The 16,639-nt window shown below is 43.6% G+C and overlaps 1 protein-coding gene across 1 annotated transcript in view; it reads right to left on the reverse strand.

The window, feature by feature from the left end:
• Positions 1-16,343, reverse strand: part of PLEKHA8 (pleckstrin homology domain containing A8) — a 31,049-nt gene extending 14,706 nt beyond the window's left edge. Inside the window, exons 1-6 of the mRNA XM_075140855.1 lie at positions 16,257-16,343; positions 6,039-6,155; positions 5,201-5,356; positions 3,115-3,239; positions 1,507-1,665; positions 468-572 (exon numbers count right to left, since the gene is read on the reverse strand). Of these exons, the coding sequence (XP_074996956.1) occupies positions 468-572; positions 1,507-1,665; positions 3,115-3,239; positions 5,201-5,356; positions 6,039-6,155; positions 16,257-16,296 (702 nt within the window). The 5' untranslated portion in view covers positions 16,297-16,343. The remainder of the gene's footprint in view (positions 1-467; positions 573-1,506; positions 1,666-3,114; positions 3,240-5,200; positions 5,357-6,038; positions 6,156-16,256) is intronic.
• Positions 16,344-16,639: the final 296 nt, after the last annotated feature.

Here is a 16,639-nt window from a genome sequence, read left to right on the forward strand (position 1 = left end):
GCAGCAATTAGGATTAACAATTCAACCTCAGTTTGCAGAGTTTGAATGTATTTACAATGACCTTTATTAAAAAGAGATATAATAAAAAAAATACAATTGATTACAAAAACAAAAATCACAGGCAGGTATTGTAGCTAAAAGAATATCCCCTCGTTAGTACTTTAAAATATATACCCTTGCCATCTACTCCACAAATCATAGCCTGCTCTCCATCAACGATTTTATGAGCTTATGGAGTGGAACCTAAGATGCAGGAAAGAGCACTGAAGTGGGAGAGAGCTGGCTGGTGACTGACCAGTAAGTCACCAAGTGGATGGCTGAGAAAAATAAAAGGGAGAGGGCTGATAAAGAAGACACATGAAGTGGGGTGAGCCAGCTCCCTTTTGTTGTGTCTGCTTCCAAGTACACAGCTCAGAGCAATACAATTCTGCCTGCATCCAGTACTAGTAATATTAGAATAAAAATACGGGAAAAAAAGACACTACCAAAAACAAATTAGAAGGAGATTGACAGTAAAGACTTTTATTATACCTTTCCGTTGAGGTGTGACTGGACAAGACAGAGTGCTTTATCTGTAAGATAAATGGGGAGGGGGAATATTCTTTAAAGCAAGAAGACTGTATCATGCTTCTCAAGCTTCACATTTTATTAAACCCAAGCTGGAGTCAGGGAAAAAAAATGAAAAGCTAAGCATATGCTCACTAATTCTCTGACCTGGAGGCAGTATACGGACAAACACGAAAAAAGTGCTACATTATTACACCATTAAAATATTGAAAAGAAAAAAGAAAAAAAAAAAAAAAAAAAAGAAAACCAGGAGACTTAGAAGCTAGCTAGCAAGTGCCAAGTGAGACACACATGTGGAAAAGAAACAAGGCAGTGAGTTTTCTTTGCAATGGTGTTTTCTTCACTTAAGAAAAAAATTATGAAAAACCAGAAGAAACTTGAGGCCAAATACCACGTATAGTGAAGTAACCTCACTTCCCAGATGCAGTTGCAGGGACGCATCTACCTTCCTACATACACCTTAATCTGCTGTTTGCCAGAGATGCTGCAGTTTTACATATGTAGTTATGGATCCAGGATTCAAAAAAGTGCCCTTGTCATTAAAAAGATAAGCTCATCAGCTCCTGTTGGCATATTACCACAGATCCAATGCTGCAGTAGCTTAGAAGAGTAATAATTGCTGTGAGCTCCCACAATGGACCAACTTGTCATACAGCCAGGTGTTTTTTGAAACACCACTGTCTGCAGGCTAGATCAGGTCCTGAAAGTTAATGCTTAATAACTTTCACCTACCATTAAAAGTTAAGAGATCGGTCGCTCCTTACTAAAAAATGTCCCTGCCTCACTTGCAAACCACAAGAAATAGCAAAATATGTCCAGTGGAGGACAACTAGCTATAATGTGGGTAAAAACGCATTCCCAACTTCTACAAATGCTACTTTACAAAAGGGCGCTTTACCATCCATGCCAAGACTGAGAGAAAAGGATACCGGCCGTTACCTTGTTCGTTCTGAGAACTGCCAAATGTGGGGATCCAGGCGGGGTCTGATGCAATAACTCAGAAGTGAAGGCAGTATTTGCAATCTGCATACATTCTTCAAGAGTCTTCAGGAAGGTGTCACAGGTTGATTTTAACAGAGCTCCCATATCAATCCCGCTCTGTGGGAAGAAACCAATTGGAAGACATAGACTCACCACAGAAGATCAACTTCGAGCAACTAATGTCTAAAAGGCCCACAACTGCTACAGTCATGATTTCTGTTTAACATGAATTAAAATGCAATGTGTCAGCTGCTCAGAGAACTGGCATCACATATTACTGGGGCTATGCCCCCTCACAGCATTACCCCTCTTGTCAGCCTCTCACTACAACAAGCTCAGTATGCTTGCGTTTTAAAAGCAATGCCTCTCAGTTATTTATCTCTGGCTTTAAAAGTCTATTAAATACTAAGCCTTGATGAATTCAACGGCATTCCAGAAGACACCACTGACGGGCGAAAAGAAAAGTAAACAAATTAAATAGATACAGAATGATCTGCAGATAATAATTTCAAAAATCCCATGAACTACTGCATGATGATCCCATGAATTACTGCAACTGAAAAACCGGCAGAATGAAGTATCACATTGCCACAATACTCTTCATCTCTGCAAAGTGCGGTTATTGATGCTGAAATGCTTTTAGCAATAAATCTTTCCAGTTAAATACCAGTAAGATCAGGGAAAGCAAGTTTCCCCCAGAAGCGTGAACTATGAGCTGGATAAACACCTCATTACTTGTTTGTGGTCAACACCTGTGAGCTGCAAGTTCTAACATTGCCTTTTAGTTATTTATACTGCATTATATAGCATTTATCATGCTTCTGCACTGTCTGTTAATTCACCATAATCAGTTTATCAGGTATCTTCACAGAGATGGTTTGCCCACACAAATGATTAACCTTCAGGTGTTTTGCCTGCCTGTCCTGCACCTGAGGACCCATCTCTCCAGTGGGAGGCATCCTGGAACTCCACACCAGCTTCTCTAGCAAGTGACATGCATTCCTTTTCACATGTTTCTCTCTCAAAGCAAGGGGCAGATCACTGTCATGAGGAGACCCCTCTTAAATGAGGCTTCTTTGGCAAGGTTCGAAATTTTAACTTAAGTGAGGCTAATCAGGAAGTTCTGATTAGCAATTTTGCTTTTTTGTGGCCTGCATTGTCTCTTGACCTTTTAAGGTTTTTGGTTAAGAACAGAAATGTTTTGCTGAGCTGATATTAATGACTGGGGCAGACAAATGTGCGCTTCTTGCAAGTTATCTTTTTAAAAAAAATCTTTTGCTTTTTTGATCCACTGCATACACATGACCACCTAGAGATGTTATTATCTAGATCACAGATATCATATCTCATCTCACCACTTGCTACCCCAACACAGAGAAAATTATTTGCAACAATATAGTATTACTCCATTTAAACAAGAACTGTTCTGTGGGTACATTATTTCCCACAGGTTCTCTACAGAAACAGGGTGCAGTACTAAGCAACTGTGAGTGTATACTTCATTGGCTAACCAGAAGAGTTCACAAGGCTTTACAAACATGGTCTACACCAAAAATAGAGCTGTACCTCTGGTTCTGATACACCAGAAATGCTGGCTTCCTTTGTTTTATGCACTTGCTGAACAAGGAGGTTACAGTACAGTCTAAGTTCAGACATTTTAGTCTTCAAGGCTTCTGTGTTTTCAGTGAACTCTAAAAGTGAAACAAAAGAAGAGTTAAATTTATTGTATCCATCCTGCAGTACATGATTTTGGAAAGCTGCTGAAATAGTATTATCCAATCTAATTCAATCAATACTTCCTTATTTCAAAACATTTTCTACCAACTCAAAAAGCTGAGCTGGATTGGCCATAAATTATGCTCCCGACAGGTAAAATACTGTTTCATTATTTGCCATCATAAACAGAAACAGTATGTTCCTAGACTTAGGACACAAAGAAAAAGCAAGTACACAATACTTGACCTTAACAGGCCTTTTAAATAGGACAAAACTCCTACATATCATATTTTTTGTTTTCCCTAAGTAGTTTAAGGTGCAAACAATTACACTGTGAATTAAAAGATCAGGGTTCTGGATAGAAACCACTGGAGGGAAAAGACGCATTTTGTCCAACACAAAGGGATTAATTTAATATATATCCTTGAATCATAGAATGGTTGAGGTTGGAAGGGACCTGTGGAGACCAGCTAGTCCTACTCCCCTGTTCAAAGCAGGGTCAGCCTGAGCATGCTGCTCAGGGCCATAGTCAGGATTTGAACATTGCCAAGGATGGAGACTCCACAACCTCTCTGTGCAACCTGTTTCAGTGCTCCCTCATCCTCACAGTATAAACATTTTTGCTTATGTCTCAATGGAGTTGCTTGTATCTAAATTTATGCCCATTTCCTCTTGTCCATTCACTGAGAAGAGTCTGCCTCCATCTTTTTATGCTCTCCCATCAGATATTTCCTTTAATCATCTAAGTGGCCCTTTGCTGGACTCACTCCAGCATGTCCATATGTTTCTTGTACTGGAGAGTGCAGAACTGAGCAGACTAATCCAGATATGACTAACAGTCAATCTGAGATTTTTCAGAAGTAATTTTTTGACATTAGAGTCACAGAATTACAAAATAAATTAATTTGACTGTTAATAAGACTAACATGGTTTAGTTCTGCAAATACATCAGTAGCTTTTCACTCTGCACTACTGTACGTCAGTTTATAGATAGAACTTTGTTCTGCTTCTAGACACTGCGCACCAGATCCCCACTTTGTGTAGGACCCTACAGTAGCATCTTCTGCTCAGTTCTGACTCAGTTTGAACCAGTAGATGCAAAGCCTGGTGAAGATGCACATAAGGCTAAGAGGAGAAGTGATTCCTCAGCTCAGGGAAAAGAAGTGCCCACCCGCCCTGCATTTGCTCAGGATCACTGATATATTAATAATAATTTGCTGTTTTCCTATCTTCTGCATAGTCATTGTGCTGGAGTTACACAAGGTTAAGGCATGAAGTCTCACACTGACTCATGAATAACACTACGCTTGTAAGCAACAGGGGTTTTCACTGGGGTGAAAGCGAGATTGTTGGTGAAAGCAAAGGGGTAAGGGAATTAATTTTCATAGCCTGACCATGATTGGATTTCAGTTTCTGAATACCAGTATGCACATTTAAAACCAATTGCAAACCTTTCTTTTAATTGCCAAGCGATTCTTGAATCACTGTCACAAGACAGCTCAGTTAGAACATGGAAGGAAAAGGGCTGAGGAACTCCAGAGCTCAAGAGACACTGGTATGAGAGGTTGGGTCATCATACTAAGGCAGTTGCACAAGGTGGGGGTCTTGTGCACAGGCTGCATCCCAGTGACCCGCACCCAGGAGCTACTCACTCCTTGTACTTACAAAATCCATCCGCACACGGTTTTCAAATGATTTATACATAGTGTATTTTAAGGAAAAGCCAAAGTTTTCAAATCCCCTACTGAGAGTTAACACCTGAGATTTCTAGCTAGAGTTCCCACATGGCTTGGCTTTTAGCAGCACCAAAGACCTGAAGCACAGGTTGGACACAGAGCTCAGGTATGGATTTTCTCACCTTTGTGTGTACATCTACTGGGGCAAGGATGGGGAAATAAAAAGCAAACAGTATGTGCCGGCAAAAGGATGTTCTTGCCTTTTTCCTTCTGTGTCCTGCTGTCGGTCAGACAGGCTTTGGCAGTTCCTAGCGCAACCAGCCACTTTTGCCTTTCAACTGCATTTCTTGCCTTCAGATAGAAGTATTGTTCCCCTGGGATGATCAGGTCCATTCGTGTGTTATCTGCAGGATGAACTGGAAGGAACAGAGATTTCAGACCAGTCCCTCAGCCCTTCCCAGCCCAACTGAATACCCCAACAGATATGTTAGGTGGCAGGTCAAACGGTAATGAAAGAGGACGAATCTACAGCCCCAAACTTCCCCTGTTGCCATTTTATGACTTCTCTTCTGAGTTAGGGAATAGACAGGACACACACGTGTACAGCTGTGGGACAAAACGCTATGAAAGGCAGTTTTGTGATCAGTACAGTATCATCTGGGAGTGTTTATGGAAAGGGCATCCTCTTCTAGCAAGACTCTCTTTCAGGTTTCCAGCCCACAACTGAACCTCAGAGATGTGGCAAGTAATCCAATATGAGTGAGCAGACCTAGTACTGAAGTTTATTATTTATATTTCTAGCTTCAGCTTTGTGCTTATCAAGAGTCATTTGAAGCTGTGTGATGTTCCACCACAGCTCATGAAAAACAGTGACCCACCTGCATGTAGAATACCCATTATATCAGAGGCTTGCAGCTCTCTCAACATTTTCAGAATACTATAGAATAAAAACTGGCATACAGATCAAGTTACTGAGTTACTACAAACACATACCAAAAAAATCAAGCCGCCAAATAGCTCTTGTGACCTGAAATCTCATCTTGAATGCAACATTATTGGACAAACTTCGTGCAGCGAGTGTTACTGTATCTTAGTTACCTTGAATTTCACACACGGCCATTTGGATGCTTCCCTTACAACCCTTCCAGGCATCTTCCTGAGAGTCATAATAGGACAGGATGCCACCGCAGAGAAGAAACCATCGAGGCTGCCAGCCTGAAAAACAAAACTGCATTTCTCAGTTACTTCTCTCCCTGCAATTCCACCACCTCTCTCATTCAGGACTCACTGCAAATAAGGCCCCAAGTATTCCCAGTTCCCCCTGGAAAATTAAACCCTTTGAAGTAGTAAGATTGAGGACAGGCCTGGATGTTGTACACCACAACCCCTGCCTGCTGGCAGCTACATGTTCTTTCTGCAGGCAGCTGGACCACAGCAGTATGTTCCTGAGATGCCACATGTCATTTTCAGTAGTTTTGCTAACATGGTGTCACTGACTCACTCTCTCTTCCAAAACCACCTTTTCAGTTCACCACCCCTCAATTCCTTCCATCACTCCTCAACCCACCTCTTCACTCTTTCCAAAAGCCACCCCAGCTGTCTTGCCTTACGTGTCTTCCTCCCTTGCAGAAAGGGCTAGCAAAATTGTCTTGAAAAGCAACGGGCAAGAAACTCCTAAAAATCAAGAGAAGGAGAGGACAGAGGCGGACGTGTTGATTTCTGAATACCGTCTTTCAATGAAGCAGTTCTCAACAGCTCTTGAAACTCCCGTGCTGCCCACATAAAAAGTAGTCTTGAATTAATGACTTGCACTTCTGGATACCTTCCCAGGCTGGAAGGTATCTGGATATCAAAACACCAAGCTCGACCAAAACCAATAGTTCTGGGTACACTTTTGCCCACCCTGCTGCCCGACTTCAGAAGTAAATTACTCTTTTTGTTTTCTTCTTTTGGGAGTACTACAGCAGTATGAAAAGATATAAACAAACAAGACATGACAGCCACCATTTACATCTAATTAAAAACTACAAGCTCATTAACTTAAGAAGAAATGAGGCAGCAACGTCACTGGAGGAAAGCAGCTTTCATTACCGAGCTACAACGAGCTTCCTCTGTCAGGACCAATGGCGCGAGATACCGAAGCTCCCACACTGTGCCAGCAAACCATCTCTGGGAAAAACACTTTGACAGGACCATGTGGGCCACGTGGCTCCTACGCGTTTTTGCAGAGGGGCCTCACTTCTGCTGTCCCCTGCACCGGGGCTCTGCCAACCAGCTCGGCACTGCGGGAGCCCAGGCTGGGCTTGGACCGATACCGCACTGGAGGAATGACTGCTCCTCACCCGCTAGGGACCCATTCCTTAGGCTACTGCTGAAGCCAAGCCCAACTCAGTTGAAGGTTAGAAAGCCCTGAAGCCACAAGCTAATAGTAGGAGTATGGTTTGGGGTTTTTTGTTTGGTTGTTTTTTTAAACAAGCAATACCACGGCATCCAGGCCAACCTGGTTTATCGATTGCTGAACCTTGGGGGTGCCTGGAAAACAAATTAAACATAAATCCTTTTTCACACTCTTCCAGAGTTCTTCCATTATTTCCCAGAAGAATATAAAAACATTATAAATGCCAAAGTATTCTCAATATTTCTTTATTTTATATGAAGGGAAAAAAATCACAAGAATGAGAATTAAAAAAAAGAAAACAGCAAGACTGATTTTTATTTGTCTTGCCACCAAAATAAAGAAACTATCCTAAAAGTCACTATTGATATGGAGGAACTCACAAAAAAAGGAGGTGATTGTTCAGCAGAGAGCAGCAGTTAATTGCTTCAGACACTCAATGGCACAGAACCAATCCTTTAAATAATGCACAGCGCCACAGTCAATACAAGCCTCTAATTCAGTCTGGAGATCCTGCTGCTGCACATGAATCATTTCAGCCATGGTCCTACAGCTTACAATTGCAGCTGATGCTCAATCAAATTGCATCCCATCAATCAAAGGCTGTGCAGTCAATTAGCCAACATACTCTGCCTCCATCACTTTGGAGGCTGGTTAAAAATATGTTATAAGTCAATATATTTTGTTGAGGTTTTTGTTTGGTTGGGTTTTTTGGTTCTGGGTCTTTTTTTTTGAGGGAGAAGCAGCAATTATCTGTCTTCCTTTGCAGAACCTAACTCTTCTTTATTAGATATGTATTAAAAAGACTATGACAGGCAATTGTTAAATAGGACAGCATATATTTTCAGAACAGAATTGTTACACTAATAAAAATGCAGTTTTGTAAAAGGAAATCAATTTAAAAAAAAAAAAAAAATCACAGCAAGGTTCTGTCAGAAGATGCACTAACCACCTGGTACTCACTGACGCTGAGTCAGCAGCCATGGGAAGGTTATCCTAAACAACCAGCTAAAAATAGCATGTGGCTGACAAATCATAGGCAGTGCAACAGGGATACAATCTTCAATTACAGGAGCTTCACATTTGCAGACAAGCGAAGAGCAGAGCGAAAAAAACCCACAACAAAAAACAAAGCAGCAAAAAGACACTTAGACACTTCCATGAACACAAGTCTTGGGTTTATTCAGTTTTATTCTCTCCCTATAAACTGTCCTAGGAATATTGCAATTTTTGGAACTGAGCATTCAGACTTCACCTGATATAGAAAGTTAAAGCTGAACCTTTCGAGGTCTTACTGGTGCCAGCACTAACACAACTTTGAAGAAGAATTTACTAAGCCCATTTATATTGGTGGTACACAGGCAGGACAAAATATAGCTCATACTTCCACAGCTCATTTTAGAGGCACAGAGCAATTAACAGTAAAAATTGACCTTGCTGGGGAAAAAATATATATATAAAAAAAGACAATAAAATGCAAAGCACAATAAAAGCGAGTAGTAACCTAAGGTCTCAGCCAGAGAAGAAAGTGAAGAGATTCCAGACAACTTCACAGACACTGGTAAGGTCCTAATACATATTGCACTCCTGTGTGAAACTTAAAGTTAGTACCTGCAATACCTGGAAGATCTGATATTGTCCACTACAGAAACAGATATTTAAGCAGTCTGTGTCTGCTAAGGATTCAGTATTTCTCCAGAAGTTTCCACAGCCTGAAAGATCTGCCTACTTCCACCATTACACTTCAGGAAGCCTGGATGCAGCTATCACTGAGCAAACTTGACATTTCTTGATAACACAGTTGAAATTTGGACATAATTCAAGCTTTAATGTTACACAACTCAGACTCCAGACAGCATTCATTCCAAAGTGCCAAGCCTGAAGAAAAAAAAAAACAACACTTAAAGACACGTAGATCATGTCAGACATTCACAACGCCAAACCATCTGGGAGAATTACATACTCAAGAAGTCAAACTGATGACCTGGAAAACAATCTGTAATTAAGAGATGCGAGTTTCAGTTGCATTTCTAAAAGGCACAAAGGCCAGACACCCGGGTTTTTATTATTGCTTGCTTTCCACTAGAATTATGTAATACTTTATGCTTATTAATTTCTTGAGCTTCAACATAAGTCTTTATAAAAACTTATGCAATAGATAGTCCTTGGACTTCTTTGACCTTAATCCAGATTTTAAGTGCAGATAGGAGATAATTCTGAAATTTCCACGTTACGGCAACATCAGCCTAATAGGAGGAATTAAAGCCTTCATCATGTCCCTACTGCTAATATCATGGGCAAGACCCAAAACTTAGCTGCAGGTGGCAGAGCAGGGGCAGACCCCTGCTTTTCTGGGCAGGGTCGCAAGAGAGTCCCAGTGTGTCAGAGACATGTCACAGCAATATCCATCTTTTCACCCCACCCTGAGGAAAGTAAGCTGTGCCGTGTGTTCACCGCACCACCACCTACTGCTTTATCTCCCAGCACCCAAGGGCAGAAGAACCACAGCTTCTGCCCAGCGTTGTGTCAACAACTCATAGCTGGATGAGAGCTGCGGAAAATTCAGCTCAAATAGGACCAAGACAGTGCTGGTGTCTTGCAAAAAGCAAGAGAAAATCCGATGTATGTTCTTCCCCAGTTGCCAGTGCCGATGTAAGTCTGTGAATGTCATCAGGTTCGCACCTTTGCTAAAGCCCAGCCTGCTCCTGGTTGTTCAGGTAGCAGCTGTTGGCCAGAACGTCCCACCTTCCCCTCATGCAACTGTGACCGCAAAACACCTGCCTTCCAGTTACGAGGAAAGTCAGTATTTTGCGAAGGGCAATCCCAGGCACTGGAACACATTTTGCAGCCTTAATTCTGTAGCAAAACAACTTGACAGGATAAAAATCCCCAGTCCGTATCCATGAGGGACAGCAGACAGGCAGCCAAGAGTGTGTGACGATTCATGCATCTCCTCTGAGCTATTATCGTCTCACCTAGAAAGCAGCTTCTAGAAATGCCCATATTGCAATTTTACTCTGATTATGTGCACATTAACAGCAGGAATCAATACCAAAAGCCCCTAAAGGTAATGAAGTTAACAGATTTAGCACTTCAACAATGGCATCACTCTTTAAAGCACTTCTTTGAGGGACGCTAGAGGTCCAAGTGAAGCAAGCAACAACTGGAACCGGCTTTAGCACAGTGACCCTCTCCCAAATTATTTTTCCTGCAGGGGTCCCATAAAATCCACCCTCATTTCCATCACAACTGTTAGTGCAGTGCTAGCAGCATTGAAAAAGCATCCTGCTGTCACAAGGCAACTGGGTCTGTTTGCATTTATGCCAGTGACCATCCAAGGCACGGAGAGCGCAATGGACCAGCAGTCAGGCATTTTTGAAGGGGACACAGTGAAAGGATGAAGGGCAGAGAGAGAATCATGGCGAGTGATGGAGGCAAAAGTTCAGTAATCCAGGCCACTGCCCAGCCACACCAATTCAAGTCATTCAAAGCTCCCAGGAGTTTCCCTCCTCTCTTTACACTTCCCAGCCCCAGCAAACTAGCTGCTCCTCTCTCTGACCCCTGGGGTGGTTATCAGGCCAGGCTGAGCCAAGGCAATGAATTTATGTAAACACACAAGGTGGTATCTCTTCGCCATCATTCTGCCACACCTTTCGTTTCTGTCCTACCCAGCCATTCCCTGAGATCACTTATTTATTTCAGTGCAGGACTGAATGCAGAGGCACCGGTACTGCAGCATACCTGGCAGGGAACGCTGCACCGCCATGTAGGCTCTGCAGCATTGCTCTAACACCTACTGAGGAGAGAGGGGACACCGTTTTCCATTCCTGCAGCCTCATCAAACTTCTCTGCTGTGAGCACATTATTCAATTCCAAAAAGGTATGACAAAAGCAAGATTACTGCATGAAGAAAAAGGGGGAGGAAGGGAAGAGAGAGACAAGAAAAAAGGTCAAACCACACAAATGCAATTATGCAAAAACCAAAGAGAATGAGTCCCTGAAGCACCCTGGGTGAGAAGCATAGCCAGGACTGGGTGAGAAGCATAGCCAGGACTGGGTGAGACTCGGTCATCCATCTAAACCAACGTCTGGTCTCTAAGAGCAGCTACCGTCAGTAATACTGGGCAGACCATCGCCCTGAAGGCAACGGAAACCTCAGCTGTCTAGGTCCACCTCCTCAAAAGCCAGACATCTCATTTTATACAATCAGAACTTGGACTAATTTCTAGTCCAGAGGCTAAAAAGAAGGGAAACAAACGCTTATCTAAGTGTGACATTTTCAATTACTTCCTCCATCTCTGGAAGAAGAGGACCTTATTTTCAGAACTTGATATCAACTGGAAGTGTACATGTCTCCCATCCTAAAAGGTCAGATTTTTTAAATTAAACTCCAAAACAAAGACTCACTCTAAGCAGTATCATGTGCATCCGGATTCAAGCTATAAAAACTAATGTTCTTTCACATTTTCTTGAGCTCTCCCCCCAAGTTTGTTAAGGAATTCTGAATCATTAGAGACAAGAGTAATTTAAAGTTTTATGTGAAAGCTGAAATTTACTGCTTGGTGCTGGCTCTTGGCATCTCAGGATAAATTGAAAAGAATTCAGAGCACAACAGTAAAATGAGAGTGGATGATTACAGACAGGAAGGTGGGGAGAGCGTACTATGGTATGTGGTATGATGCAGCGTCACTAGTGATGGCATGAATGCGAGGGTGTCATGCCTCGAGGAAGATGAGTTTGTTAGGGTTAGAGTTACGCAGCACAATTAAGGAAGTGAATATTTAAATACCAGGAAAAGTTTAGCTTTGCGAAGAAAAGTGATCAAAGCCATTTCATGGAGCATACAGAGAATATTAGGCAAGTCAGCAGAGGCAATCAGCATTTTTCTTTCTAATGACGAAGCTGCCTTTGATCCCCAAGCCAAGAGCTGATACACACCACCTTTTCCAGAGTCAGCAGCAATCCTGCCTGTGGCCAGTGATTCCAGGTAAGGCGTGCCTTACGCTGAAGATCTGAACTGAATTTCAGCAGAAAAATCAACTGAAAGTGCCGAGCTCTTACACACAATGTTGCAGGAAGGTATTCCCCAACCCTACGCTCTGTTTCCTTGTGGGTAAGCGATAGTTTACTCATCCTATAAGCCTGGTGAGAAATCAAAATCACAGATTATTTTTACAAGGTAATCTCCAAAGACTAAAGAAATCTCTTTTATTAATCAGAAGGTATGCCTAACAAAGAGCATGAATTGCAGCTTGAGTTCAGTCGGAGAGTCCTGTGGGAGACAGTTTCCAAAGAGCAAAGAGCAGCCTTCAGGTGCAGTTCACCTCCGCTCTCTCCTTTCTCTATCCTGCAAGCAGCATCCCCCGGTTTGAGATCAGTCCTGCTACAACACTGCAGCCAGGATCCGGCTGTGATGCTGCCCATGCCAGAACGCTTTACGCTCAGCCAGGACCACAGGCAGCGGCAGCACAACAGACCGAGGAGCTACAGGGAAGGTATAGGGTGATGCTTTTGTCACCCCAACTGCTTACTACAATAAGCAGTACTGCATATATTGATGCTATAAGCCCATCCCTAGCCTCCATAACCTTTAACAAGCAATGCTAACATCAGATAGAGAGTTTTGGCAAAGGATGAAAGCTAGGGATTTTTTAAGATCAAGTTACACGCTTTGACTGTAGGCTCAGCTGAGGCCAACTTACACGACTGCATGATTTAAGTCACCCAGCTCTGGGTTTTGAGCATTAATAATTTGAAGTTTGCAGAAACATCATGTATTTGCCCAAGTGAAAAAGTGCTATCACACGCCATACGTCAGCGATAATTCTGCTTGCAAAGTTCCCTGTTCCTATAAGGTTTTAACCAATTTAGTGGGGGGAAGCAATCTCAGGACGCACTTACTGCAAACACAAGATCCCAAGTGGATTTTCACAGGCTAGGCCTGTGTGCATGCATATCTGATCCAAAGTTGGCACACTTCACTTGAACTTAAACAAAAACATCACATTGAGAAATCACTATCTGGTGGCCATTGCATTAGGGGAGAGAAAAACTCTAAAATCTCAGTTCTCTAAACTTAGAGATTTCAGAGGCAGCACCGGAACCGCTGCATATAGAAACCACAACATGAGCGCAGGATCAACACCAGAGGAAAAACCCTATCTCCAAGCAGAAACCAAGTAACACTAATTCAATTTATCCTAATCTATATAAAGCAAACAAGTGCATTTATTATAAAACAAGATAACTTGTTTGAGCAGTAAGGCAAGCTAATCTGTCTTTCAGTTGCTGGCAATTATCCTGTGCTTTCTTTGCCCTTTGCCCACGGAAAGCCAAGCTTGTTTCCTACTTCTGAAATGTTCTTGCTGTCAATAACGATGTAATTTGCAAGAGAGATCTAGCTCCCTGCCCAAGAGCCGGGAGGAAATAGGTTGATGTGGGCTTGACCTCTCATGATGGCGATGACAGAAGATGTTATAAAACCAAAATTCCCAGAAAAGACTCAATTACCAACAAACTCCATCAGCTCCTCTCTCACAGCAAGAAGGGAAAGCAGTTCTCCTTTTCTACAGTTTTAAGCTTATTCTTTGGTGAACGTCTTATCACCTCTCTCTGTGAAACAAAGGTGTGTTCCTCAGTATGAGGAGGAAAGGGCGTAAGATACCTGCTGTGTATGTTTACATCAGCACTGTGTTACTAACACAGGCATACACCGACGCACAAAAGATGACACACATTTTCCCGACTTTTTGCATACATCATTTACACCACGCAGCACCAGAGTAGTTAACCTTGAGCAAGAGGAAAAGCAGAATACTGACAGACGTACTGTTCTGGATGACCTGTTGAACCCTCTTGCTTCCCTTATTCCCCGAAAGGAGGCTTTCCCGTCTCTCACTCCCCAGTGCTGTGCTACTGCTACGATAAACGCCACATTCCAGCACAATATTTTTTTTGTATCATCGCATGAATTTATAACTTAATGGCTTCATGGCAGGAAGTCTTCATTTTATGCCAAAAGAAAGCACATGTAAGCCTAGTTACCTTGCAGAACAGCAAATTCACTGTTCTCAAACACACACCAGACAGGCCTTCTACAACCCAAGAAAAGGCATGGAGTGACCTTGATCACCACACTTACTAGCAGAGTCAAGTTTCAGCAAAGAAATCAGAAAGATTTTTTCTTTCAATCCTCCATCACTCATTTTCTCTCTGTTGAAAACAAAAACTCATCTAGTTCTCACGCATCCAACGAAAAGAGACTCCTTCATCTGCATTCACTTAGATTGAGGTTTGCAAAATGTCACCCTTCTTCATGAGGGGTCATTTGGCTGAAAGTGCATATCAATGTGGCTAGCAAAAAAAAAAAATTAATTTTGATGGAACTGGAATATTTCTGGTTCTTAATCTTCATCTTACCATCAAAACAGAAGACAAGTCCAGCTGATCCTACCACACCCACGCTCAGGCACAAATGCTGGATGCCAAACGCCAGTCAGTCGTCTACACACACACTGGTTCCCACAGACACTCACTCCCCAGATCTCATGGCACGAAAGCAAGCACAAGGGTTCCAAATATGCCCCAGCATCTAAGAAATGCAAAGAAAAACAAACACATAAAACTTTAGATCAACTGAACCATGGATGTTTTTATTATGGGGAAAGGACTAATAACACTGTCCAAGTTCTGCAATCCAAATGGAAAAGCGAAGCATGGCTGCTCCTACTGCCACACACTCCATAATTCAAGAGCATTCACAAATAATTAAAAAAAAAAATAAATCCATGCCTATTCACTGAGACCTGACAATTTTTGATTCCCTCTCAGAACACCTATTGCCTAAAGGGGGAAAGCCGCAGCAATCTTCTAGCACACCAATAAATCCAACCTCATGCACCACTCCCCCCCATGCCCCTGCCACATGAATTCATCACTTGCTTGCGCTTCAGCTTTTTCTTTGTTTAATTTTGATTTCCTACACTTTCCCAACTAACCAGAGAGGTGCAGCTGTTCTAGCCTCTCTGAAAAAAACGCAAGCAGGAAGGCAGCCCTCCTGCCTACACTCCCGAGCAAAACTTGGCACCTGGCAATGTCAAGGTCGTGGTTATTTTTCTCTGACCATCAAGTTTCCAAACTGTTTCAACAAACCACAGAGAGGTTTGCAAGGCAAAACCCCACCCACGCACCCCCAATTACAAGCCACCCCTGACTCCAACGCGCCCGGCGGTGGACACCCCACCAGAACACAGGTGGCAGCGGACCCTCCCCGCCTCTGCAGCGTTTCTGACCCCACCACCTTTAACCTCCGTGGAGGAAACCCTGGCCACGCATGGCTGATTCCAGTCTGCTACAGAAGTCAAGCGTCCCATGCATAGGAACACCCAAAAAATTCAAATCTGGGCCTAGCGCTAGCAGGACAGCTCCTTGTTTTCCTTTTTTTTTTTTTTTTTTGCATGCATTTTCATCCAAATCCCCCAAGTGTAATTTAATGCCAACACCTTTTCCTCCCAGGGCTGGGATTACCCCGACTCCCCGAAGCGACTCAATAAAAGCAATAAAAGTTTCATGGGGCCGTACAGAACGGGCAAGTTCGCTGGCGAGTATGACCTAATGCATCCAAAATGACCCCAAACCCCAACCCACAACCCCGGGGAGGGCAAGGGGTGCCCCAGAGGAGGGCTGGCACCCACGAGTGGCTTAAACGCCTCCTCCAGCCCTGGAGGGTGACAATGTGGCAGCGCAGCTGGAAAACTGGGGTGCACAGCAGGGTCAGGGGGCAGCACTGATCCAGACTCAGCAAATACATATATATATACATACACGCATATATATATATATATATATGTAAGAAGATAAGGGCACCCGTCCCACTAGGGAAGCCCGCCCCGCGCAGAGGCTGAGGACGGGCAGCAACTCACCACTCAGGTAGTTGGTCCACTTGTACAGCACCCCCTCCATGGCGGCCGGCCCCCGCCCCCATGCAGCGCGGCCGCCCCCCGGCGGAGTCACGCCGCCCGCCGCCCCCCGCGCCCCGCCGCGCCGCCGGCACCCAGGGCCATAGCGGGGCGCCGCCCGCCCTGCCCGACCCGGCCCGGCCCCCACCGCCGAGCCTGCCCCCCGCCGCTACGCTCCTAGCGCAGAACGCGCTGCTGCCGCGCACCCAAAGAACAGCACCGCAGCGCTACGGAAGCGCAAACAGTTCTAGGAATCGCAACCCACGTGACAGATAGGAGAAGGGGGCGGGACAGGCGCAGAACGCCCAAAGTGGGTGGCCTTCCGCAGCCAATCGAAATGCGCCTTC

The sequence above is a fragment of the Calonectris borealis genome, chromosome 2 (genome assembly GCF_964195595.1).
Source record: "Calonectris borealis chromosome 2, bCalBor7.hap1.2, whole genome shotgun sequence".
Classification (NCBI taxonomy): Eukaryota; Metazoa; Chordata; class Aves; order Procellariiformes; family Procellariidae; genus Calonectris; species Calonectris borealis.